A 24,876-nucleotide genomic window follows, 5' to 3' on the forward strand; every position below is an offset into this window, starting at 1 on the left:
GGTGGGACCGTCAGGCCCTCTGCGAGCTCCAGGCACCTGCCCAGGACAACTCTGGGCAAATGACCCTGGCTTCTGATCTTCCCCCGAAACCTGCTCCTCCCAGTCTCTACTACCCTTGGTTACTTTGGACTATGCAAAATTTCAAATACACACAAAAGTCCAGGAGCCAATTAATTACCCAGATTAGCCTGTTCTGCAGATATCCACCTTCGGCATGCTTATTTCCCCTCTAACCTCGCCTTTTTTCCCTGTAATAATTCATGTAACCTCCAGCCAAATACTATTTCATCCAAAGATACTTAAACATGTATCTCCATTCAGACCACTACTTCCATTTAACATTCCATGTTGCCATTATAACACCTCATGGAATCTCTTGTTCATGGTCAGCTTTCTCTAATTGTCTCAAAAATGGTTTTGCATTTAGCTGGGATTGTTTCGATCAGGCCCCAGGAAGGTCCACATACTGTATTGGCTGACACCTGTAACTGCTCCCTTTCCTCCCCCTTTTAAGGCTATTTATTTGCTGAAGAAACTAAGTCATTAATCCAGTAGAATTTCCTACATCTTAGCTTCGGCTGGCCGCCTCCCAGTGGTGTCAGCTAACTTGTTCCTCTGCCCCTTGTATTTCTGATAAACTGGTGATTATAGATTCAAGACCCAGGGTTCTCTTTCCCAGTTAATGGCCAATAGTCATTTCTCTCATTTTAAGAAGAGACTTTTCTTGACCAAGTTCACCCCTCCAGTACATCACCATTCCTCCGCCTCCTCTGTCACCAACTTGTATTGACTGTCAACACTCACTGTCTCCAATACCTCACCTCCCAGGCTCTCTTAAACCCTCTCCAGTGAGGCTTTTGCCCCAACACCTTACTGAAACTGCTTCCTCCATTTGGCCAAACCCATGGTGAGTTCTCAGTCCTCATCTTACTTGGCCTCGTCACCTTCTGTTATTATTATTGTCATTGTTGTGCATGGGTCTTTGTGTCTCCATAGTGCTAAGCCATCACTGAGAATTCTTTTTCTTAACCTGAGGTACTGGAGATTTCCACACGCCCTTTCCCAGAACTCAGTTTTTTGTGGCTTCTGTTTTCTATCTTGATGATGGGGAGTGAGGATTATGATATGTACACAAGTTCAAAACAAACAAAAGTGCCAGCACTATTTCCATGACCCATCTCATTTCCATGACCCACCTCACTCTGGAGGCCAGGAGGGTGGCCAGGCTACTCACCGTGTCCAGAGAGGCAGCCGCCCTCATGTCAGGCAGGAACCCCACATCCAGTACATGCAGCAAGAAGTCCTGGTTCTCGATGCCATACACACGGTCCAGGAAGAGCACCATGGATGCCTTGTGGTCCGGCACGAAGGAGGCTGACATCTTTGGCTGTACCAGGGCCCCATCTGTGGGCCAGGAGAGCAGTGTCAGGGCTACCCCTGGGGCCCCTCTGCTTCCTCTCCTGTGTCACTCCTTTGCTGGGACCAGCTCCGCACCTTTTCCCAGGGTGGGAATCTGCAGTGGGAGGCTGATGATGCCCACGAGGTCGTCCAGGGGCACGAGAGAGCGCAGGATGGCGCGGATCCGCAGGGCCTCACCCTTGCCGGCTTGGATTAGCTGGAGGGTGGAGGGGAGCATGTCATCCGGCACCCTGTGCCCCATTTGGTCATGCCCCCATTCCATCCCCTCCTGACCCATTGGCAGGTAGAGCAGGACTCCTTCTTGTGGGGCTAGCTCTAGAACTCCCAGCCCTGATCCCCCTGCCTGTGCCTCTCCACTGCAGCCCTGGCCACCGCCGGCTCTCATTTTCTGGTCTCCTCCACTGGACTGGGAGCTCTGTGAGAGCAGAGCCTGGAGCATCCCCCACCCCCTGGCTTCGGGTCTCACATGCATCTCTGGTGCACAGCGTCCCAGCAGGTCGATCAAGGCAGCGTAGAAGGACATGATGGCATGTCCCAGATGCACTCGGTTTTCTTCAGGGGGCTCCTCACCAAAGCTGCGGGGAAGGTAGGTGGTGTGGGGGAGGCAGCAAGGGGCTTGGGGAGGGCAGGTTGTTCTGTTGAGGACTAGGTAGTAGGGCGGGAGACTCACTGCTCGCGGCGCCGGTCCCTGCGGATGCCTGGGCCATCCCGCGCAGGGTCCTCGGAGATGCGGATGGCCTCTTCGATGGTGGCCAGCAGCCCTGAGCCACCCTCTCCCCGCAGGGCAGGTCCGAAGCACTCGGGTTTGCGGATCAGCAGCCGCACCACCACATTGGCGTTCTCCTCCACGCTCTCGCCTGGCAGCTCAGGGTCAGGAGGCCTTGTGAGCCCAGGGTCCCTCCCTGGGCAGCCCCCGCCCCTTCTGGACCCTGCCCTCACGCTCCCGCCAGGCCTGTGGCTCGGGATGTAGGCCCCTCCCCTACCCCATGTTACTGCAGCCTCCCGCCTCACCATTGACGAAGACAGCAAAGCGCAGGAAGTCCAGATAGCGCTCTCCACCGCAGGGGTTCCAGCCAATGTCCGGGTACCCTTTGGCCAGGAGCATGGGGCAACTTTGGAGGCCACAGCCTGCCAGGTAGGACACCACCTGGGGGCAGAGTGGGGCTCAGCCAGAGGCCAGACCCACACCACCTTCCTCCCCAAGGCTCAAGTCCCTGCCCATCCCTGGAGATCCAGTCTGATTGTTTCTGGATCCCTCCGCAAACAACCCTCATCTCCCACCTGGACCATTGCAGCCGCCTCCTCCCTGGGCTCACTGCTCCCCTCAACCTCCTGTCTATCCCACACACACAGCGAGAGGGACTCTGCAAACACCTTGGTGTCATCTCACTTGGGGTTAAAGCCAGAGCCATTGCTGTGACTCACAAGATCCTCCACACAATCTGCCCGTGTCACCTCCCTACCCTCACCTCTTAGCACTCACCCCTGTCTCCCTCTGCTCCAACCACGCTTGTCTCTTCACTGTTCCTCAAACTCTTGAGGTTCACTCAAGCCTCAGGGCCTCTGCACTGGCCTTTTCCCTGCCTGGAATGTTCTTCCCCCTCATGTCCACATGGCCTCCACCTCCTTCAGAGCTTTGCCTGAATGTCACTTTCTCAGTGAGACTTTCTCTGACCCCTCTTGTCTAAACTCAGACACCCTACTGACTCTCGATATTTCTCTTTCTTACTCACGCTTTTGCCTCCTTAACATTCATCACTAATATACCATATATTTGATTTATTCATCTCATTATTATCATCTTGTCATTATTCCTCTTGTATTATCTATCCCCCCAAGTAGAATGTCAGCTTCAGTAGGACAAGGATTTTTGACTCTCAATCATTGTCACACCCCTGCTGCCTTGGACAGGGGTATGACGCATGGTAGGTGCTCAGCAAATATGTGTTAAATAAACAATACTGTACTAGCTTGTAACTGTTAGAGAGTGCTCACTGCTTTGTAATTGCTTCCATGGGTTGACTCATTTAATCCTCAGAACAACTATATGAAGTTGTTTCTATTATTATTTTCATTCTACAGAGGAGGAGATAGAGGCCTGGAGAATTAAAGTCCCTTGCCTAAGGCCACACAGCAAGGGAGCAGAGCTGCGGGGAAGGCAGGGACGGGGAGTTGAACCCTAGTTGCTGAACTCCAGGGCCCATGCCCTTCACCGCAGGGGGCACAGAGGGCCTAGGCCACATGGCCGGGGAGGGTGGGGCCTGGACTTGCACTCAGCCCCAGGAATGAGTGACTGGGTCCTGTTCCTTCCCTGCAAATTACCCCCCATCAGATTCAGTCCTGAACCATGCAGAATGGCACCCACAAAATGGGTCCCAAGTCAGCAGGTGCCCCAGGGAGCCAGGTAGGGGCCAGCCCTCCCCTCTCCACACCTTCTCCAGGTCCTGCTCCTGCAACGCCAAGGCCAGCTCATTGTTGTCAATGACAGAGGCAGCTGCCACATCCAGGGGCGTGGAGCCCTGCATTCCTGTGGGGGTGAGAGGCAGTGAGAATGTTCTTCAGAGGTGCAGAGCTGACTACCTCACTTTGGCTACCTTGCCTCCTCCAGGAAGCCCTCTTTGACCACCCATTTCCCAGCCTGGGTCAGGTGCCTCCTCTGGCCTGTGCTTTCCCATCCCAGGCCTGACCACTCCAGGCCATCAGTGTGTGGGATGGCTTTGTCCTCCCTACTCCACTGTGCACCCCATGAGGACCAGACCCAGGGCTGTCTGGGTATCCCCAGCACTGCTCACTCCAGGGCCAGATCCAGGGTGGGTTGAGAGTGAGTGTTTGTTGAATGACTAAGTGAATGAGCCAGCAGAGGGTGGGGCCAGCCTGGACAGACTATCATGAGTGGGTTCAGGGGCCCTCACCCAGGCCGATGCCGCTGTTCTCCAGCAGGTAGCTCAGGTGGTCAAACATGGAACGCTGGTTCTGCCGGCTGATGCGGCAGAAGTAGCAGAGGAAGCGGCAGCAGCTGGTGACCATCTTGGGAAAGCGGATCTCCTGGGTGGGCAGGGTGGATCAGTGGTCAGTGCCTGCCCTCCATGGGCCCCTCCCCTGAGCCCTCCGGCCCATGCAGCCCCCTTACCTTGGATTCGCCACCCCCGAGGACATTCACCATGACTTCCATGACTGTCTCATGCATGCCCAGTGCCCGCATCAGGTTCGGGTGTTGGTAGAAGACTTTGTTGTTCATGATGTTCCTGTGGACAGGTAGGGCGCATTGGGTCACTGGGTCGGGGGGCAAGTGCAGGGAGGGCCCCTGGACCCTTGGGGGAGCCATCATCCTTGCTGTGATAAGAGTTACCATTTACTGAGCTCTCACTCTTGTGCCCGCCACTGTCCCCTGTACAGATCTGGACTCATTCAATCCTTTCATCCAACTGGGGAGGCGGGAACTGTAATTATTCCCATTCCACAGACAAGGAAACCAGTCAGGGAGCCAAGGTGGGCTCCCCTAGGGTGGAGATGTTTATCATCTTGCATGTTGGATCCCCAGGTGCCTAGAAAAGGCCTGGCACACAGTGGTGCCCAATAGATGTTTGCTGAGGAATAAATGAGGCACATGTGACACTGAGTGACTGCTCGACTATTATTATTATTACTATTATTATTATTATTACCACTACATGCGTGGTGAGGTCCCTGAAGCTGTACCCCGACTCTGTGAGGTAGGCAAGGCTCATCCTCAGTTTAGAGATGAAGAAACTGAAGGTCAGAGAGAGTCAATCTTGTGCCAAGAGTCATAGGTGAGTAGAAGCTGTTAACCCCGGGGTGGGTGGAGAGGTAAGGGGAGGGGACATTACCCAGGGAGATGGGCTAGCTGCTGGGAGGAGGATGCCACCCCAAGGCTGGGGCAGAAGTAGGGGGAGGAGACATTATTGCATCCAGATAACATGGGGGTGGGAGGACAAGCTGGAGCCCGGAAGGCTCCCCTCCTTTCCCCTAAAGTTTGGGGAGGGGCGGGGACTCACCCAATGCTCTGGATCATGAGGTTTTCCTCCTGGGGGCCCATCTGCACGATGAGCAGCGACCGGATCTGGCCGAGGCACTCCAGCAGGCTCATGGTGTCCTCCACGGAGGATGGTGAGATGGTGTAGGCCCGGGGCAGGGCACGCAGCAGCTCCCCGAGCCCGTCATACTGCCGGTGCAGGAGGCTGAACATGGCCCGTACCAGCTCAGGGCTCTGCACAAAGTCCTCCTGGGCCCAGCGCACCACCGTGTGGGACACCAGCTCTTGCAGCGACTCTAGGAAGGGGACACAAGGGTCGGAACATTCTTCTGGGCCAGGGCCTTGGGCGAGAACAATGCAAATGGGGGCCCTCTGTCAAGCTGGCTTCTCAGTTGCTAACGGCCCCCACCCCACCTGCCAGGAGCAGGCAGATTCTGGCAGATTTTGTTCTATTGCCCTAAGAGTCTCCCTGTCCACTTCACCCTATTTCCAGGCCATAAGGGCCTCCTAAAAGCTTCAAGAGGAAAAGGAACTTGTATCACTGCAAAGTACCAGGGCACTATTATGAGCTCAAGTCACGGTCCCATTTGTTCTGTAAAAATACTGCCAATTTTTCAACAAGGGAGACAACAGACCTAAAGAAAAATTGTGAAGACTTTGGTATCATTTGAAAATGATGTCAAAATGAACTCTGTTTTATTTTCCCTAGTAATCTCCTTGTGAATCCTCTCTTGCATTCAGCATCCATTTCTCTCTCTGTCTCTCTGTCCCAATCTTTTTTCTTCCCAGGATTTCTGGGAGAGAAGATAGATGTCTCCTGTGTCTCAGGGTTAGAAGAAACATTTATGCACTGGCATTGAATGACGCTGTCAATTCATGACCTACCTTCCTTACATCCACTCTCCACAATCTGGATTTATCACTTTGGACTTCGTATTTTGCCTCTCTCCTCCTGCTCGTTCTGCTCCAGCTACACTGGCTTCTAAATGCATCTCACATGTTCCTGCCTCCGGGCCTTTGCACTGGCTGTTCCCTCTGTAACAATCATCTTTCCCCAGATCTTTGTATGCGTCATTCCCCAACTCTAACCCCTTCATCTTTGTCCCTCTCTCTTCTCTCACTAAGTTTTACTTTCTTCTTAGATGACCCATGGCCACCTGACATCATGTTATATGTATATTCAGACATTTTGTAATATTCTAAACTCCTTGAGGGCAAAGACTTTTATTCTTCTCCCTACTATATTCCCCAGCCCTACCAACAGTGCCTGGCCCAGAGTTGGCCCAATAAAAGATTCTTGAATGTTATAGGATAAACCCTGTACTAATGTCAGGGACTCTGTCCTTGTTACATGAGGCTAATATATAGTTTGCATAATGACCCATTGGCCAAACTACTTTTATCATGACTGCTTCTCTAATCCCTCAGCATAGTAATCATTCCACCAAGAAATAAAAGAAAAACAAAGAAAATCCACAAAGACACAGAAGCCACAGTGGTGCAGGAGTTGCCACTATCCCAACGTTGGTGTATGTCTCTGCTCCATGTGCCACATTATTCCAACACACATATGGTGAAGCCCCCATATCTGGACCACACCTCCGGCATGTCTCCTCTCTCGCCCCACTCTCCACCTCTCTTCTCTCATTGGTACTCATCTACCCCTCCTTTGTGCTACTTCTTGTGGCCTGTCTTGGACCCGAGGCTCCCCAAGCATAGTGCTTCCAGCCCCACCCCTGCCCCCTCCCTGGTGGCCTCAGTCCTCACGGGGTTTGTGCTCTTCGGCAGGTGTTTCCTCCTCGGATTTCTCCTCCTTCTTCTTCACCAGCCGCACTTTCTCCAACAGGCTCATCAGGCGGGCACCCAGGGTGGCTTCTTCCTCTGGTTCTTCCTCCTCCCCCTCCAGCTGAATTCCTGGAGGTGGTCCAGAAGGGAGGGCATGTCATTCATCTGTTTGCTTATTAATCTGCTCAGTAATTTACTTCTTTATTCACTCATGGGTTCATTCATTCATTTCTCACTCATATGTGCATTCATGGGGTTTTTCATTTCTTTCTTCATATGTTCCATATGTTTGTTCATTTATTCATTCCTTGAATCATTTGTCTTTTAAATCAACTATTGCAAGTATCTTCAAAGAACTATAGAAAACTGTGTCTAAAGTATTAAAGGATGATGACAATGGCTCATCAACTAGAGAATATTAATAAAGAGGTAGATGATATTAAAAAAAAATAACCATATAGAAACTGGAGTTGAAAAGTACAATAAGTGAATTTTTTTGAAAACCACTAGAGGGGCACAACAACATATCTGAGCTGGAAGGAGAAAGAATCAATGAATTTGAAGGTAGGACAACAGAGATTATCCAGTCTGAAGAAAAGAAAAATAAAAGAATGAAAAAAAGCTAACAGAACCTCAAAGACCCGTGGGACACCATCCAGCATATCAACATATGCATAATGGGAGTCCTAGAAGGCAAAATGAGAAAGGGGCAGAAAAATAATGGCCCCAAATCCCAAATTTGATGAAAATATTCATCTATATACCAAAGAAACTCAACAAACTCAAGCAGGATACAAAGAGCACCCCACCTAGATACATCATACTTAAACTATATAAAGGCAAAGGGAAATTTTGAAAGCCAGCCAGAGAAAAATGACTCATCACATATAAGAAAATTTCAGTAAGATTATCAGCTGACTTCTTATAAGAAACAGTAGAGGTCATCCATCCATGTCTCCAGCCATCCTTCTTTTCATCCATCTATAGCCAGCCAACATCTCTTTACCCATTTCTTTATTCATTCATCCTTCTATCCATCAATTCAGACACTCATCCCACCTATAGCCATCCATCCATATATACATCCACCCAAATACCCATATAAACATATCCTTCCACTCATATTTATCTGTTCACTAACATGTCTATTCATTCATTCATTCTACCAACAGTTGCTGCACAAATACTATAGATATTTAAGATCAATAAGTCTTAGGGAAACTTCAAGAGAGGTCTCAAGAGAAAGTTTGGAAAGAGGATTCTCTGATCTCCTCTCTTACCACAGTGTGTCATCAGGTCTTGATGAAACTCAAGTAAATCCTGTCGGATCTCTTCAGGGAGAGGACAATCTTCCTCATCCTCACTATCTTTGAACTGCAATAGCATGTTGATCTAGGGGAAAGTCAAAGGTTAGAATGAGGGTTAGAGACCTTAGAGCAGAAACTATGAGGTCAAGGATCAAAGATCCAATTGCGAGTCCTTGTCTAAGATCATGAGTTAGTGAAGAATATCTGGGAGACTAAAGGTTTGAAAGGAGTCAGGGTCAGCCTGGGATGACTCAGAAAGAAGTAAGAGGGTAAAAGATTAGATATCAAGGGGCTGGGGTATATAGCTTAGTGGTAGAGCACATACTTAACATGCATGAGGTCCTGGGTTCAATCCCCAGTACCTCCTTAAAAATAAATAAATAATTTATTTTTTAAAAAGAGAGATTAGTATATCAATAGGGTCGGAGGTCAAGCACAGGTTTGGAAGTTGAGTGCCATCAGTGATCAGAGTAGGGGGAGAGGTTGAGGTTGGGGTTTAGACAGTAAGGCCAGCTGGGGTCAGGGGTCAGAGGACCTGCTCCTGGGGTGGGGAGCGGAACTCGCGGGTACGTCGGGCAGTCTCAGCTGCAGACATGGTGAAGGATTTCATGAGGATGCCATAGCGGTCCCGCTGGTTGGCTTGGAGTTTGTCCACATAGCGCTCTGCAAAGGCTGCCAGGGACTCCACACGGTGCTGCAGCTCTTGGTCACAGAAATACTCCAGCAGGTGACACATCTGTGGGAATTCAGCAGTGCAACAGGAGGGATGGCGGTGAGACCATCAGGATTTCCTTGAAACTCTTCTTGCTTTCTTTCCCCACCCCATGGCCCTGCCCTGGTCCAGCTACCATTGCCTCTTGCCTAGATCCTTAAGCCAGCCACCTCCATGGTCTCATCCCTCCAATTCACCTCCCACGTGGAAAGGATCATTCAAAGCCAGTAGCACTCCACTGCTTTATGCCATTCCACAGCTCCCCCGCTGCCTTGGGACAAAGTCCAGACTCAAGCCCCACCAGACCCTGTATCTACCAGCACAAAGCAATGGAAGCTGGAAAACAGGAGGAACCAGCTCACCTGTAACTTCACAGACTCTGGCAACTTCATCTGGAGCAGCCCCTCCTCCAAGTATTCTTCTTTTTCCCCTTCTGCTGTCTCCTCTTCCTCTTTTTCCTCATCTTCCTTCTCCTGTGCCTCTTCCTCCTCATCCTCCTCCTTCTCCTCCTCATCCTCCTCTTCCTCCTCCTCTTCCTCCTCCTCCTCCTCTTCCTCTTCTTTCTCAGTGAATACTTCAGGCTCAATCATCTTCAAAATCTGTTTCACATCCTCATCGCCAAAGATGCCCATCACCTGCAGGACAAAGCCTGGGTCTTTCACTGTGGCCTGCAAGGCTTCCATAATCAAGTCCCAGCCTCACTCCCCAGACCTACTTCTCCAGCACAGGCCAGATTCATTCCTACACTGGCTGGATGATTCCTCCCACAAACAAGAGCAGCATCCCCCTGCCCTGCCATCCATCCTCCTTAAGATCCCCCCAGATCCACATCCTGTGTCCCACCTACATGGCCCAGACCACATAGTCAAACATGAGCACCCAGCACAAGTAAGTGTCCTTTCTCCCAAGTTTGGGTATATGTGACTCTGGAGTAGGACACACCCTACACCTGGTAGAGGCCCTCATAACTCTCAGCATATGCCAGCTTTTGGTCAAAATAATGAAGATACTAACAGATGGAAGGAGAGCAGGTAAATCAAAGGGAAAATAATGGGGAAAGAGAGAGAAATGGGTGAATGGGGGAGGACTGGGTGGATGAATTAATAGATGGAATCGTAGAGGTTTGAAGGGGAGATGGATAGATGGGTGGATAATGGATAGAGAGATGAAGGTAAAGGTGTAAGAAGAAATAGTGAGTAAATGGGTGACAGGATAAATGATGCATAGATAGGTGGGTAGGTGAATAGATGGTTTGATAGATGCGTGAACAAGTAAACGAGTGAATGAGTAAATAGATAAATAGGTAAATAACCAAGCACTGGGTTAGGATGGATAGATGGACAGGTTTGTGTATGAAAAGCTGAATGGATAGATATATGGATGAGTCATTAGATGGGTAGATGAATGAAAGGGTACATGAAATAAACAATGGTTGGAGAATGGGTGAAAGAGTGGGTGTAGATGGTTGGATGGATTGTAGGTAGGAGGGTGGGTCTTCATTGATATTGATACAAAGATGCATGGATTGATGGACAGGTAGGTAGAAAATGGAGGAATGGATAGATCTGTGGATGGGTGGATGAATGGATGTGTGGATGAATGGATGCACGGGGGAAGGAGGATGATGGTTGGATGTACGAAGGGAAAGACAGATTAATAAATAAGTGGGTAGGTGAATAGATGGATAGTGAAATGGATGTAATGATGTATGAATGACTGGAAGGGTGAATGAACAACTAGATTGAATTTGGATAGATGGACACACATATGGATGAATAGATAACTGGGTGGAGAATGGAAGGATAAATAGATGGATGGACTTTTGGATAGGAAGATGGGGGTGTGTTTGAATGACTAAATGGACGGATGGGAATGTGGGTGGAGGGTGGATGAATGATGGCTTGTTGGATGGATGAGTGGAAAGAAGGAAGAGATTACTAACCAGATGAATAGATGACACATGAATGGATGGAAGGAAGAGTGAATGATGAGTAGATGATAGCAGGATAAACTGAAAGGTGGAGGGTGTATGGATGGAGAGATGAGTGGGTGTTTGGAGGCATAATAGGATGGGGAATGTACATATACATGGATGGATGGATGGATGAATGGATGATTGGATGATTTGGCATGTGGAAGAGGAATGCAACAGAGGCAAGCAGGAGGAAACCATTACCAGCAGGGTGGATACAAGCTTGAGCACCGGCACAAACTGGAATTCCACAGAGCCCCCGACAGGGTCGCGTGCGTGCTGCCCACCATCTCGCACTGCCTCCCCCAGCATTCTTAGTGCTTTGTCCCGCAGAACCTCCAGAGGGATGCTGGGGCTGAGGCGGGCTGGGGCTTCTGCCACCCCAACAGCTGGCAAGGCAGCCACGAAACAGGGGGATGAGAAATGGTGTGGAGGCCGCAGCGAAGTGGTGACGCCAACGCCAGGAAGGCCGTGGTGGCGGGGACCATTATCCGCTCTTTTTCCAGGTGGGAAGAGAGTGATGGCGCGGGTCTCAGATGTGAGGGGCACGATGTACTCAGAGAGCATGGAGCGGCGGGTGCGGCAGGCACTTTCGAGGTGGATGCTGATAAGGAGGTCGTAGTAGCCTGCACGCAAGGGGCCGGGCAGGTGGGCGTCCTCCAGGGCGTGCAGCAGCTGCGCCTGGTCCACATGGCTGCACAGAGCATGCGCCACGCGGTTGTTGCCCAGGGCGCACACAGCGCGGTAGAGGCGGAGGGTGTGGGAGTGGAACCGCTGCAGGTCCAAGCGCTCTGACAGCTCCAGGATGTCCATGCATCTGAGGCGGAGATGGACCACAGACAGGGACAGAGCGGGTAGAGGAGGGGGGAAACAGACACAGACCAGAGAGGCAAAGAGGTGCTCGGGTTAGTTAGTGTTGGCAGCCCAAGCAGGGAATCCCAGTGTTCTGCTGGGTCAAGGTCCTCTGAGATCTGTGGAGCTGAGTGGAGGAGACTTTTAATGGTTCTGGAAATCTCTAAATGGTCTGGGGGCTCCCTGGTATAGGCATCTGGGATCCCTGGGATCGTCTGGTACTTTGGGGTGTCTGAAGAGTCCGTGGAAAAGATCTGGTGACCCTGCGATGCATCTGGGGTCCCAGATTGGGTCTGAACCCCTCCTCTGGCCAGTCTGGATACCCTGGCTATACTTGAGCACCACTAGAATGTAAACCCCATCAGGACAGGACATTTCTGCCTGTTTTGTTTGTTTGTTTGCTATATTCCCAGAGCCTAAAAAGAACTTAGCATATAGTAAATGCTTGATAAATATTTGTTGTACAAATAAATGGGTGTATCTGGGGCCCCTGGGTATGGGACTAAGTCCTCTCAGGCAGGTCTGAGCTCCCTGAGTTATACAAGAGCATTACAAGAATGTCGATTCACAAGAGCTTGGTGTCTCCAGCCTAGAATGCTGCTGTCACATAGGAGGAGCCCAGAGCTATTTGTCAGACAAATGAATAAAAGAAAGACGAAGCATGTCGGAAGCCTCTTAGGGTGAGTCTGGGGTCTTGGCCATGTTCAGAGTCCTTAAAAGCTCTCCTGTCACACATGTGAACACTCTCTAGCCCAAGTGTGTCTGGGTCCCCAGAGTGGATTAGAGATCTCCAGAGATTTAGGGATACATTCAAAATCTCCCTGGGTATGCCCGAGAGACCCCAGGCCTCTCTAAGTAATGTCCAAGACCCTGTGAGGTGCACTTGAGACCCCTGGAGTGTCCTGTGGGCTCCTTGATGTGGATCTGGGCTCCCTGAGATGGGTTTGAAGCCCCATGGGTGGGTCTGGGGTCCCTGGGGTGTTGTCTGGGGTCCCTGGACGTGGGTCTATGGTCCAGTGAGATGGGCCTAGGGTCCCCTGAGGTGGGTCTGGAGTCCCCTGACATGTTATCTGAGGATGCCTGGGCTGAGTCTGGGTCCCCCGGAGGTGGGTCTGGGCCTGCTGAAATGGATTTAGAGCACTCTGGGGTGTTATCTGGGGATATTAAGGTAGGTCTGGGGTCTCCTGGGGTGTTGTCTGGAGTCCTGGGGTAGTGGGGAGGGGCAGTGAGTTGAATCCAGACCCCTGAGGGCTTGCAGTACCGGCCCCACCCCCTACACGCCCGGGCTGGCCCTGACCGGTTCTCCTCGGGGATGTGCAGCGCCATCATGGTCAGCGGCTCCTGGCACTGCACGGCCCAGCCGAGCCGCTCGCCGGCCCGCCGCGTCTCCACCTGCAGGAAGTGGTTGGGCATGCGGCTCCAGGAGATGGGCATCAGCATCTGCACCTCGAGGCGCGGCGGGCACTGCGGGGCCGGGTTCCTGCGCTCGCTCAGAAACATGGCGGCTGACAGCGGCATGATGTTCTGGGGGCACAGAGGTGTGCACAGCTCAGCATTCCTTGCCTCTCCCTCCGCTCTGCTTCCAGGGAGACCTCCCGGATTGCCCTCCCCCGCCCAGCCCCCCTGCAGCTGCTCTGCCCGCCAGACTTCTGGCACCTCCTTCCTCAGGCGGCCGCATCACTGCGCTCTTACCTTCTGCTTCCCCAGCTCAAACTGGATGACGTTCTGGTGCGTGGGCAGGACAAAGACGGCAGGAAACAGTTTTGTGTTGGGTTCCACCTGGCAAGGGAGAAGCGGGCAGGGTGAGGAAGAGGGTGAACCTGAGGTGCTGTTGACTCTGGATTGGAACTCTGGGGCCGATTGCCCCAGCTTGATCCTGCTGGTTTCTACAGATCCAGACTCACACTGGAGGCTCCACAATGGCCCTGAGGTCGCTCATGGGCTGCACCACCTCTGATCCAGCCAGACCAACCTCCTCCAACTCCCTCAGGACAACCTGTCATCTGGGTCTATGGGCACATCATGCCCACCCCACCCCACCCCCACGACGAATACTATCTCTGTTTCTCTCCCAAGCATGCTCATTCATCGAAGCACAAAATCATCCTCTGACTGCGCCCTTCCCGCCAGCTCTTCCAATCTTCGCAGAGGAACCCACCCAGCCTCCACCACAAACAAACATCACTATCTGTGGAGCAGTCTTGTCAAACCTGAATCTAATTGCACATCTGGACCCACCTCCCAGTTTACAGGAAATACAGGGGACAGAGGAAAGTGTTCAAATGACACTGTAGGGATGCATCAGTCGGCTTCAGACTGTGGGAAACTAGGCCAACCCTCTTCAGATGGTGGTGTGCACATGAGTCCCCTGGGATTTGTTAAAATTTTGATTCTGATTGGGCAGGTCTGGGGAGGAGCCTGAGAGTCTGCATTTCTGACCAGCTCCCTCCCACTGAGGTGATGCAGATCTTACTGGTCCAGGGACCACATTTTGAGGAGCAAAGCTCTACTGGACAGACAGACTGGTTTCTTCAACAAACACATTTCAAAGAGGGAAATGGAAGGGAAATCTATATATGAAAAGAAATTCAAGGAACATAGCAACCAACTAAAATATATCACCTTATTTAGATTCCAATTCAAACAAACTGTAAAAAGACATTTTTGAACTTTGAACAAACAAAGAAGTTTTAACATGGGCTGGATATTTGATGATATCTAAGAATGATTGGGTTTGTGATTTTTTTGGATAAGAGTGGTATTGTGGCTATGCTTTTTAAAAGAATCCTTATCTTTTAGAGTTACATACTGAAAAGAGACAAAACCAGATGATATCCAGGATATCCTTCAAAATCATCCAGTGGGTGTGGAAGTGAAGGTGGGTGTGGAGGTAAAGATAAAACAAGGTTGGCTGTGAGTGGGTGCTAGTTGGAGCTGTGTAATGGGAACATGGAGGTTCATCATGCTATTCTATCTTTGTATATTTTTGAAATTCTCCATTTAAAATATTTTTGTAAAATAAATAAAGTTAAATGGTTAATAGATGGATAGGCAGATATATATGTGATAAATCCAGTGTAGTAAAACATGGATGGTGGATTCATGGTAGTGGGTATATGGATGTTCACTGTACAGTTTAATTACTTTAATTTTGCTGTATGCTTCAAATCTTTTATTCTAAAAATGTTGAAAAGGAAAATCACACCTTAGGATTCTGCCCCATCTTAGAGTATTCCCTGATTGGTGAAAAGGTGGCAACTGGTGTCACCCAGCCCAAAAGGGAATATAAACCTCTCTTCAAGGTCAAGGTTTTGTTATGTCTCCTCCTTTCTGGGTGTCAGTTTAATTAATGGTTCAACTAGGCGGTCTCCCAGGGACTTCCCAGCCCTGGCCTGACCTAAGGACAGACTAGGGGCTGTTTTTGTCCTGTCTTTCTGGTGTCTGTCCTCAGAGGGTGTCTGGGAGGGCTGTCCCTAGATGCTGGGACATGAGGATACTATTGCTAAGCTGCAGAGGGCTGGGCTCACCTGGAAAAAGGTGTTGCTCTCTTTGCCGTTGGCAGTAAAGGTCATCAGGCCAGTGGCCAAGTCCACCAGGCAGCCAATGACAAGGTCCGTGTGGCTGATCCGGCCCTGCTGCCCGGGGCTGACGAAGTCTCCGCCCCACACCATGTAGCAGTTGCTGCACTTGAGGCTGGAGGACGCAGGAGTGGTCAGTGCTCAGATCCTTGGCCGAGGCACCCTGGACCCTGGACACCAGCTTCCCTGAGCTCCAGGAATCCCATGACTTCAGAACCCCATCCCCAAACACCCACCACCCTCAGACTTGAGCACTGAAACCCCTCACCCCAGACTCTGAGCCCCAAGGAGCTAGAATTCTTAGAAATTGGTGGAGGATGGTGGCAGGGGATGGGTGGTTCCTGAAGGAGGAGAAGGAAGGGGAGCAGGAGGAGAAGACAGAGAAAGGAGGTAATGTAGAAAGAGGATGGCTGGATAGAAGAGGAGGAGAAAATGGAAAAGAAGAAATGGGGTAAAAAAAAAAAAAAAAGAGGAGGAGGGAAAACACAGAGCAAGAGCCATTGGAGGAAGATGAACAGAAGAGGGGTGGGGAAGGAGAAGGAAACGCCCAGCGCAGACCTCCCACCCCCACAGCCCCACCCCTTCCAGCACCTGCTGTGGATATTGCCTTGCTCGTCACCCATGGTCACTGTCACCGCCCGGACTTTGCTGAGGTCGAAGTTCATGTCGTGTTGATGGTAGTCGGGGGTGACCCAGCCCACCCACACGCAGCTGGGCTCCTGGCCAGCGAAGACCCTCACGGAGTAATAGTACTGGAGAGGCAAAGTGGGGACCAGTGGTCAGTGGGCATCCCTAGGATTCTAAGTTGGTTTCTATGGATTCACAGCATCCTCTGGAAGTTTAACAAGAAGCTGCCAGATTTGAGACCCCGTGGGTCTGTGTCCCTCTGTTTCTGTGTCTACTGATGGAGTATTTAGTATTTCTAGATTCAGGAATCCTTGGGGACTATTTTGTGATACCTCCAAATTTGAGTCCTTCCCCTAACAAACAGCTCACTTAATCCTTAATCACTTAATCCTTACAATCACTGTCAAGTGGATAGTTTTTATCTCCTTTCTACAAATGGGGAAGCCATAGTGCTTCTACAGAAGAGAAGACATAGAATGGTGAAGTGACACCCAGGTAGCCCGTGATCCTAACCACTAGGCTGTTTGTCGCAGAAAATAGTCCAGATTTGAGGGATCCCCAAACTATGTTGGAATAATTGTGAATTTTGGTTTCCAGGAATATACTTGAATAGCTATTAAATTAGGGGGGTATTGAGTTTATTTGGGTGACCCAAATATTAGGGTCCCGAGTCTAGGTTGGTTTATTCCCTGGATTTGGAGATCCCTGGGAGTTATATCAGTGTGCCTCATGGCTTCATTGTGTTCCCTGCAATTTTTAGGTCCCTAGCTATGTGGATTTAGGGATTCAAAGGGTTAAATCAGTGTGTGCTGTATTATGTGGTCTCCAGTGTATACTGGGGTGTCCCCATGAAGGGCAATTACTGGAGATTACAGCATGAAATTTGGAAATCTGGAAGGCTTTGCAGTTGAGGGTCCCCCATTCGCACCGTGGTGGTGTTGAGGATGATCTCAGGGTCATCACGGTCGTCCGCAGGCACCACCTCGTGAGGCAGTCGGGGCAGAGTCGGGGTGGCTGGTGGCTGGGTCATCATGGCGGCCTTCTTGGCTTTGAATAAGAACCTGGTGGTGGGAAGGAGAGGCTGTTATGAGAACCACTCTGAAGGCCAGCCCCCTGGCCCTCCCACCACAACATTCATGCTCCCCACATCTGTCCTAACTGGGCTCCATTTCTTATACCCATGGCCTCCTGTCTAGAGGGCTGGAATTCCCAAGTGTGCCAGCATAGCCCATCCCGGAGGAGCTCTGTGCTTTCAGATGCTGGGCCATCCAAATTTAAAGGTGCCTCTGGGAACATGGAGATTCCCTTTGGTGCATACAGTGGCCCCCCAAGTCAGCATTTCTCATATGGGTGCTAAAGGCATTTGGGAAAGGACAGTTCTTCGTTGTGTGGCACTGTCTTGTACACTCAAGGCATGTAGAGTCCCCAGCAAGCAGCACCTCCCCCCAAAACTGAAGACCAAAAATCTTCCATCATTTCCAAACATCTCTTGCCAAGAGACACAGAACTACATCCCACTGAAATCCACAGTAGGGGGAAAGCAGATTTCATTTCAATGTTTAATGCCCTTTGAGGGTCTCCCTTGAAGTAAGTTTCAAGTTTAATGCCCTTTGAGGGTCTCCCTTGAAGTAAGTTTTTGGGGGGTACATTTAAGGCACAGAAATGACCCCAATTTAGAAGACCAGTGGTGTTCACTGGGATGCCTTGGTGTATAGTCAACTTCCCCAAGATTCTGAGGTCCCCTTTAGTGTTCACAGCTAATGAAAATTTTGGGTCCCACTAGGTACTGCAAGGACAGTGGAGTTCTCTGTAGACATGGGAGCACCTCAATTTTACATTCTCAGGGAAATTAGAGCATCCCAGGGAAATAGTGGCATTCACTTGAGATATAATGGGATCCCTCAATAATATATGGGGCCACTTTGGGATCCAGTGGGGTTTCTCGAGTTATTGAGGTTGCCTAGTTGGTGGTCCCAGGACAGACCCCAAACCACATCCTGCTCGACCCTTGACTCACCCTCTCTTCTTGTTCTTCTCTGTGGTAGCGTCCTTCTCATTCTCTGCCCTGGGAGGCTGGGCCTCTACCCCAGCCTGGGTGGTGGCCCCGGGTGCCCCCTCCTTGACAGACCCTTCTTTGCCCCCCTCAGCCTCGCCCCAGCGCCCAGCTGAGCGGCGCAGGTTCTCATAGTCGGGGTCAGGTTCTGCTGCCCGGGCCTCATCCTCGGCTGGGGGCTGCAGGCCAGGCGGGGCCAGGGGGGTGGCCCCTGCGGTGCAGCGGAAGTGTTGGTGGAACTGGACTGGAAGGCTCAGCCGGAGAAAGATCATCTCTACCAGGCTGTTCTGGGAGCCCCAGGTGCGATGGGTGAGGCGCAGACAGGGGGGCGTATCCACAGTGCCGTCCACACGAGCCACCTGGGGAGCGGGTGGCACAGAGTCAGGAGGGTCGGCTGGACAATTGGTCCTAAACCTTTGGCCTTAGAGTCACCATTAGGCCCTAGAGCACTGTGTGAGAATTAGCCAAAGACTCACTCCTCTAGGTGGATGAGCTCCCATGGGACACAGCTTGGCCATGGGGTGCATGCAGCTCTCTGTCAACCTTTGTCTGGGCACCTTTGTAAAGTGGGAAGCCCTGGTCAGAGACTGGAATCACTTGGGGAGCTTTCAAACCTACCTGTGCACAGGCCTCACTCCAGACCTGGTCACCCACCCACCATCCATCCATCCATCCACCCATCCATCCACCTATTCCACAAGCATTTACCAAGAACCTACTATGTGCCAAACACTGTTCCAAGTTCTGGGAACACATCAGTGAACAGAACAAAGGCTCTGCCCTCCTGGTATCTTGGGGAGAACTCTTGGGGAGAGTAGCCCGAAAGGGTCAGAGTTTTGTAAAGCTTCCCCAGTTGAATTTTTGCTAAACTTGCTGTTTGTGGAAATATAACACTCAGAAGAATGCACACCTCATAAGTGCACAGCCTGACAAGGTTTTGGATTGGCCACGCCTGTGTACACAGCACCCAGGTAGAGAAACAGAATGCATTCAGTCTCCCTTGGGGTGTCCTTGGTGCCCAGTTAGTCACTACCCTCTCAAAGACAGCGATGGATTTTGGCCTAAATAAGGGGCAGGAGCTGACAGAGGGACAGACAGCTGGACTGTGCACTCCAAAGACCAACTCTCACGTCTTCTGGAGACTCCCATAACAACTGAAGTGGCTTCCTTTCCTTGATGCCCTGCCTCAAGTTGACCTCCTCAAGGACCAATTGCCAAGACAGACCCCTGTGCTCCTCACTAGCCAGTGACTTCACCCTAAAACTGTGCAACCAAGATTCGCTGTTCCCAGACTGTCTACAGGGTCTTTTTCCCTCCTCTCTCTCTTAAAATCCTCTCTCTCATAAATTTGTTTGCCCCTGCTCCTTGACAAGAGTACTGACCATCTCCCGCCTGTGATTTGTATGCAAAGCAACTAAAAGTCTGAGTTATTCTTTCACAGTAACATTCTCTTGACTTAACACACCACAGAGTAGCTTTGCCTATTCTTCTTGAACTTTCTATGAATGAAATCCTACAGTATCCTCTTTTGTGTCTGGCTTCGTTCCCTCAAAATTATGTCTGTGAGATTCGTCCATGTGGTTGTGTGTAGGTTAGTTTATTCATTCTTACTGCTGTCCAGCATTCTGTTCTTCGGGTGGAGAACACCATCTGGCAGTGACAGGGATTGGGAGGTTCACATCTACTCCACATCCTCTCCCACCCCAAGCACCTCTCTGGTGCTTGTGCCTCCAGTCTCGCCTCCTACAATCCACTGTCCAATAACGACCCTTCCAACCACACTTGTCCACATCAAGACTGGACATCCCCCTGTTTAAAACTCTTCCATTTTTTCCTAGCCTTAAAATGCCTCCCCATAAATTATTTATTAATTACAAAGAGAAAAATAGTGACTTTACGGTGGAGGAATTTGGCAGACTCCACCCAACCAAGTAAGTCACTTTAACCAAAGTTAAGATCATGAGTCATAAGACATAGTGACATGATGTCCCGTCTAATATCCTGTATCAAGCAAGACACAACCTCATTGCTGTGGTTTTCCTGCCAAATATGTGTAACCGGAACCTAATCATGAGAAGACATTAGGCCAACCCAAGCTGAGAAATATTCTGCAAAATAACTGGTCTGTACCCTTCAAAAATGTCAATGTCATGAAAGGCAAAGAAAGACTCAGGACCATTCTACATTAAAGATGAATGAGACATAATAACTAACTGTAACATGTAATCCTGGACTGCATTTTGGACCAGAAAAATAAAAAGAGACATTATTGCCACAATGAACAAAATCTGAACATGTGATTATAAATTAGGTAATATTCTGAATCAATGTTACATTTCCTGATTTTCATAGCTGCGCTTCTTTAGGAGCATAGCCTGTTGTGAAGAAATGCATGTTTAAACATTTAGGGATAAAGAGGCATGACGTCTCCAACTTATTCAAATAATTTAGAAAATAGAAAGAGATTATGTGGGAAGGATCTGAACGATGGGTTAACTGAGGCTCAGGAGGAGACAGTCACATCCCCAAGATCACACAGCAGGTAAGAAGCCAGCCCCAGGTCTGTCTGATTCTACAACACCAGCTGATGCTCAGCCATGTGAAATCCCAGTTCTTCCCAGGTTGGGAAAAGGACTATCACTTTGGTCTTTTTGGTTTTTTTATCGTCAGTGTCTGACCTTGAATTTAACCTTGGGAAAGAAAGACACTATAGTCTAAAAATTAGGATACTCAGATTAATGAAGAATTACTAAAGATAAATAAACACACACACACAGATAACTATTAGTAATAAGGTGTCAAAATGTACCCAAGGACATATTTCTTTAAACCTTTTGTAGGATCAGATAGTCATAAGGGCTGGAAATTTCCACTGGGGTCACTTAATCCAGCTTCTCTTTTCTCCCTTCCCCCATTTTAGAGGCAAGGTACCAGGAGCTCAGAAAGGTGTGGTTTGCCAAGGTTATACCTGACAAGGTAGACTTGGGAGCCCGTTAACCTGACACCTACTTCTTCATAGTTTATGGGTTAACATAGAAATAAAAGAGAAGCCCAGGGAAGAGAATCATGGGGGAAATGAGAGTTGGGGGCAGATCAGGGGGGACTGAGTGGGGTCAGTTCTCACCTCATAGTGGGGGTGCTCAAGGGGCACAGCCTCAAACTGGGGAAGGCTTTTGCTGAACCAGGTGGTAACTGGGCGCTGCATGTTGATGGCGAATGGCTCAAAACCTTCCTGGAGGCCACAGATGGCAAAGAACCGCAGGGAGCTCACATCCTGACCCAGGTTCAGGTGACCCACCTGGCCAGGTCCCAAGCTGCAGACGGGCAGGAAGCCTGGAGGGAAGGGATGGGTAGACAGGGGTGAGGGTAGGTGGGCAGGGCAGGGGTAGCTATGGTGGAGGAAGTACTGTGGAAAGAAGGGACAGAAGAGTGGGAGGCTGGAGGGACAGAGTGGGGTCAGGTGAGGTGGAAGAAAACCAGAAAGGGGCCATGAGGCCAGCCCTCACCATCCCCAATTTCAATATCCCGGAATGCTGTCTCAGAGCCTGAATCGGACATGAGGACCTCTCCATTGAGGGTGAAGATAATGGTGTTCTCTGTGAGGTCGATCATGCAGCCCACGACATCGCCCGACTGCCAGGGACGCCCAAATAGTTCACTGCCCAGGTGCCAGCGCTGGCCCTGTGAGGAGGCGAGAGGAAGACATGGTGTGGGAGAGACAAACAGAGACATGGAGAGATACAGAAGCAAGGAGAGACATGTAAAGATATACATGCAAGGCATTAGGTCCAGGGCATGTGGAACGGAAGAAGGGTCACCCCCATGGTGTCTCCCATCTTTCCCCACATTTGCATCCAGGATCATTGGAATGTAAAGGATAGGCATTTATGTTTTCCCTTCCCATCAATCTCTGTATCTCATCCCTTCTGCCTGTGTTCTCTACTGTTCCCATGGCTGGGGCTAGGGTTACACAGACCACCAAAGTGGTGGCAGGACAGGTTGGGGGTAGCAGCAAGTAGCAGGATGGAAAGGAAAAACTAACCTATCACTGTCCCCGGTACACACCCATACACACCCATATGCCCCTATAATAGATCAATGGAAAATGAGATGGGTGGATGGATGGGAAGCAGGGCCTATGGCTGGATGGCAGAATGAAATGAAAGCTGAGCTGGGTTGATACAGGGCATGAAGAAAGTGTAGATAGACACATAGATAGGTGGATGGTTAGATGGATGGGTGGGTGGATAAATAGATGATGTATGCATGCATTAAGTTATTGGATAGATGAATGGATAGATAAATGAAATCACAAATTGATTAAATAGGTGAATGAAACTAACAAATACATGAAGAGATGGAAACATGGATGGCTAAGCGGTTATTTGGACAGATGAATAGACGGATGGATGAATGGATGAATGGACAGTTGGATGGTTGAATAGAGAGGCAGATGTTGGATGGATATATGCATGGACAGAGAGAGAGAGAGAAGAATGGATGGATGGGTGGATGAATGGATGGATGAGTGGATGAGTGGTAAGGTAGATGCAGGGATGGGTAGACAGAATGAGGTACAGATAGAGGCAGGGCTGGAGTTTAGGAGCTGTGGGAAGGACCCCAGAGTCTGGCAGAGTGGAGACCAGGGAGCTACCCACGCGGTGCCCATTGAAGACATAGGCCAGCTCATCAGCTCCCAGCTCCACGTCAGGCCGCAGCTCGGGCCTCGCCCAGCCGACTCGCATCTCGCCCGTGGTAACTGCCTCGAACTCGAAGTACCAGCGGCCGCTCTGCACCGCGTAGGATTTCTCTGCCCGGAAGATGCGCACCCGATCCCAGCGAGACTGGCTCTCCACCAGACCTACAAGTGAGGCCAGGCAGAGTCAGCGAGGCTGGGTTGCTGGGAGAGACCAGAGAAAGTAAGGGCCTTGGGGGGCTTGGTGTCAGAGGAGAAGAACTGGGGAATCTCAGGGTAGTCACAGAGAGGTAGGAGCAACTTCCTGAGTGAGACTTTCTCCTCCCCTGTGCTAGCAGTCAGAGCTCTGAGAGGACATACTGACAGAGACACGGAGGGAGAAAGGCAGATCAGTCATGCTCGTAGCCTGGAGTTAAGGGTCAAGATTAAGGTTGACGGTAAGAATCAAGGGTGGAGAGCAGGATCCAGGAAACGGAGTCAGAGTCGGGGTCAAGGAGAGAATAGAAATTGGGGTTGGGGGCAGGGGTTGAGAAATTGAAGGCTGAGGACCACAGTTAGGGTTAGGGGTTGAGGCTGGGATGGGGGTCAGTACAGATCAGGGGTCAAGTTAGAAGAAGGGGTTAGAGGCTCTCTGAGCCATGTTGCAGCTACAGTCCAGAGGACAGGGGACAAAGGTCAGAGCAGGGTCAGGAACTGGAGTCGGGGATCAGGGGGAGCGCTCACCGGGCTCCTGGTCTGGCTGCCCAGTGTCACAGCCTTGGCCCAGGCAGGGCTTGAGTCAGGTCAGGTCAGTGGTCAGGACTGGGTTCAGAATCAGGGACAGAGTGTCAGGATGGGGGGAGGGGGTCAGTGTTGAAGATGTAGCCCATTGAGGGGCTGGATTGGGTCAGAGGTCAGGAGTCAAGGGGCGGGGGCAGGGGCCTGTGGTCAGCACTCACTGGGCTCCTGGTCGGGCGGCTCAATGTTGTAGCCGTAGCCCAGCAGGGTGCGCACGGCCTGGCAGAGGCTGTCCCGGTTGCTGCGCTTGGTGGCCTCATCCAGCAGGCGGTAGGGCACGAGGCGAGGGTTCCGGCGGGAGGGGATGTCCTGCACAGAGCTGTAGCTCCAGCCCTGGGCCACGCGGTCCCGTGCCCACACGTTGTGGCCATTCTCAGCCAGCCGGTCCACCAGTGTCGTCTGTGCCGGTGTCAGTCTCACGTGGCTCAGGTCCAGCGGCGCCGGCTTGTACCCATTGCTCATCATGTACCTGCCAGTGCAGCGGGGCTCAGTGGGACCAGACGCTCACCTCCACTTCGGGGCTCTGTGCTAGGGCACCCTTGACTTCTGACCCCTGTCCTTAGGATCCCATGATCCTTAGCCCTGGGCTTTGAAATTTCTGACCTTTGATCTCTGACATCAGGGTTCCATAGGACTCCCTTAAATAAGATACTCTGAGATACTTGACCTCTGACCGCAGGATCCTGTGACCCTAGTAAGGGCTTTGACTTCACTGACCTCTGGCCTCTGTGACCCCGTCATCTTGATTTTGGGAGTCTCATCTCTGACCCTGGAACTCTCTAATCCCTAACCTCTAACTTTGAGGCATCTTATCTCTGATCCCAGACCCTGTCATTCCAAACTCCTGGTTTGCAGTCCTTAACCTTTGAACCCTGGCCTCTATCCCCAGGACCTCTGATCTCTCACATATATTTCTAAGATCCCTTATGTAAAACTCCTACAGTTTCTTACCTCTTTCATTGACCCCTCACCTCTAACTTAGATATGACCTCTGCTCCCTCATTTTCCTCAAACTCCGAGGCAGACCCCGACTTACTCCCGCTCTCTCTCTGGAATTCCTAACCCCGCATCCCTGACACCTCCCCAGGACACTCACCACTGACT

General features: G+C 50.7%; 1 protein-coding gene across 1 annotated transcript in view; it reads right to left on the bottom strand.

Annotated features, from left to right (window-relative positions):
* The window catches only part of RYR1 (ryanodine receptor 1), a 107,011-nt gene that overhangs the window by 61,248 nt on the left and 20,887 nt on the right, over positions 1-24,876 (bottom strand). The window contains exons 24-47 of the mRNA XM_072966406.1: positions 23,934-24,241; positions 22,958-23,160; positions 21,806-21,980; positions 21,424-21,632; positions 18,264-18,658; positions 17,175-17,307; positions 16,211-16,371; positions 15,569-15,734; positions 13,734-13,820; positions 13,339-13,565; positions 11,394-12,006; positions 9,580-9,852; positions 9,041-9,241; positions 8,479-8,590; positions 7,181-7,327; positions 5,436-5,709; positions 4,550-4,664; positions 4,332-4,464; positions 3,852-3,946; positions 2,431-2,566; positions 2,090-2,276; positions 1,886-1,994; positions 1,495-1,615; positions 1,235-1,404 (exon numbers count right to left, since the gene is read on the bottom strand). Of these exons, the coding sequence (XP_072822507.1) occupies positions 1,235-1,404; positions 1,495-1,615; positions 1,886-1,994; positions 2,090-2,276; positions 2,431-2,566; positions 3,852-3,946; positions 4,332-4,464; positions 4,550-4,664; positions 5,436-5,709; positions 7,181-7,327; positions 8,479-8,590; positions 9,041-9,241; positions 9,580-9,852; positions 11,394-12,006; positions 13,339-13,565; positions 13,734-13,820; positions 15,569-15,734; positions 16,211-16,371; positions 17,175-17,307; positions 18,264-18,658; positions 21,424-21,632; positions 21,806-21,980; positions 22,958-23,160; positions 23,934-24,241 (4,750 nt within the window). The remainder of the gene's footprint in view (positions 1-1,234; positions 1,405-1,494; positions 1,616-1,885; positions 1,995-2,089; positions 2,277-2,430; positions 2,567-3,851; positions 3,947-4,331; positions 4,465-4,549; positions 4,665-5,435; positions 5,710-7,180; positions 7,328-8,478; positions 8,591-9,040; positions 9,242-9,579; positions 9,853-11,393; positions 12,007-13,338; positions 13,566-13,733; positions 13,821-15,568; positions 15,735-16,210; positions 16,372-17,174; positions 17,308-18,263; positions 18,659-21,423; positions 21,633-21,805; positions 21,981-22,957; positions 23,161-23,933; positions 24,242-24,876) is intronic.

The sequence above is a fragment of the Vicugna pacos genome, chromosome 9, assembly GCF_048564905.1.
Source record: "Vicugna pacos chromosome 9, VicPac4, whole genome shotgun sequence".
NCBI lineage: Eukaryota > Metazoa > Chordata > Mammalia > Artiodactyla > Camelidae > Vicugna > Vicugna pacos.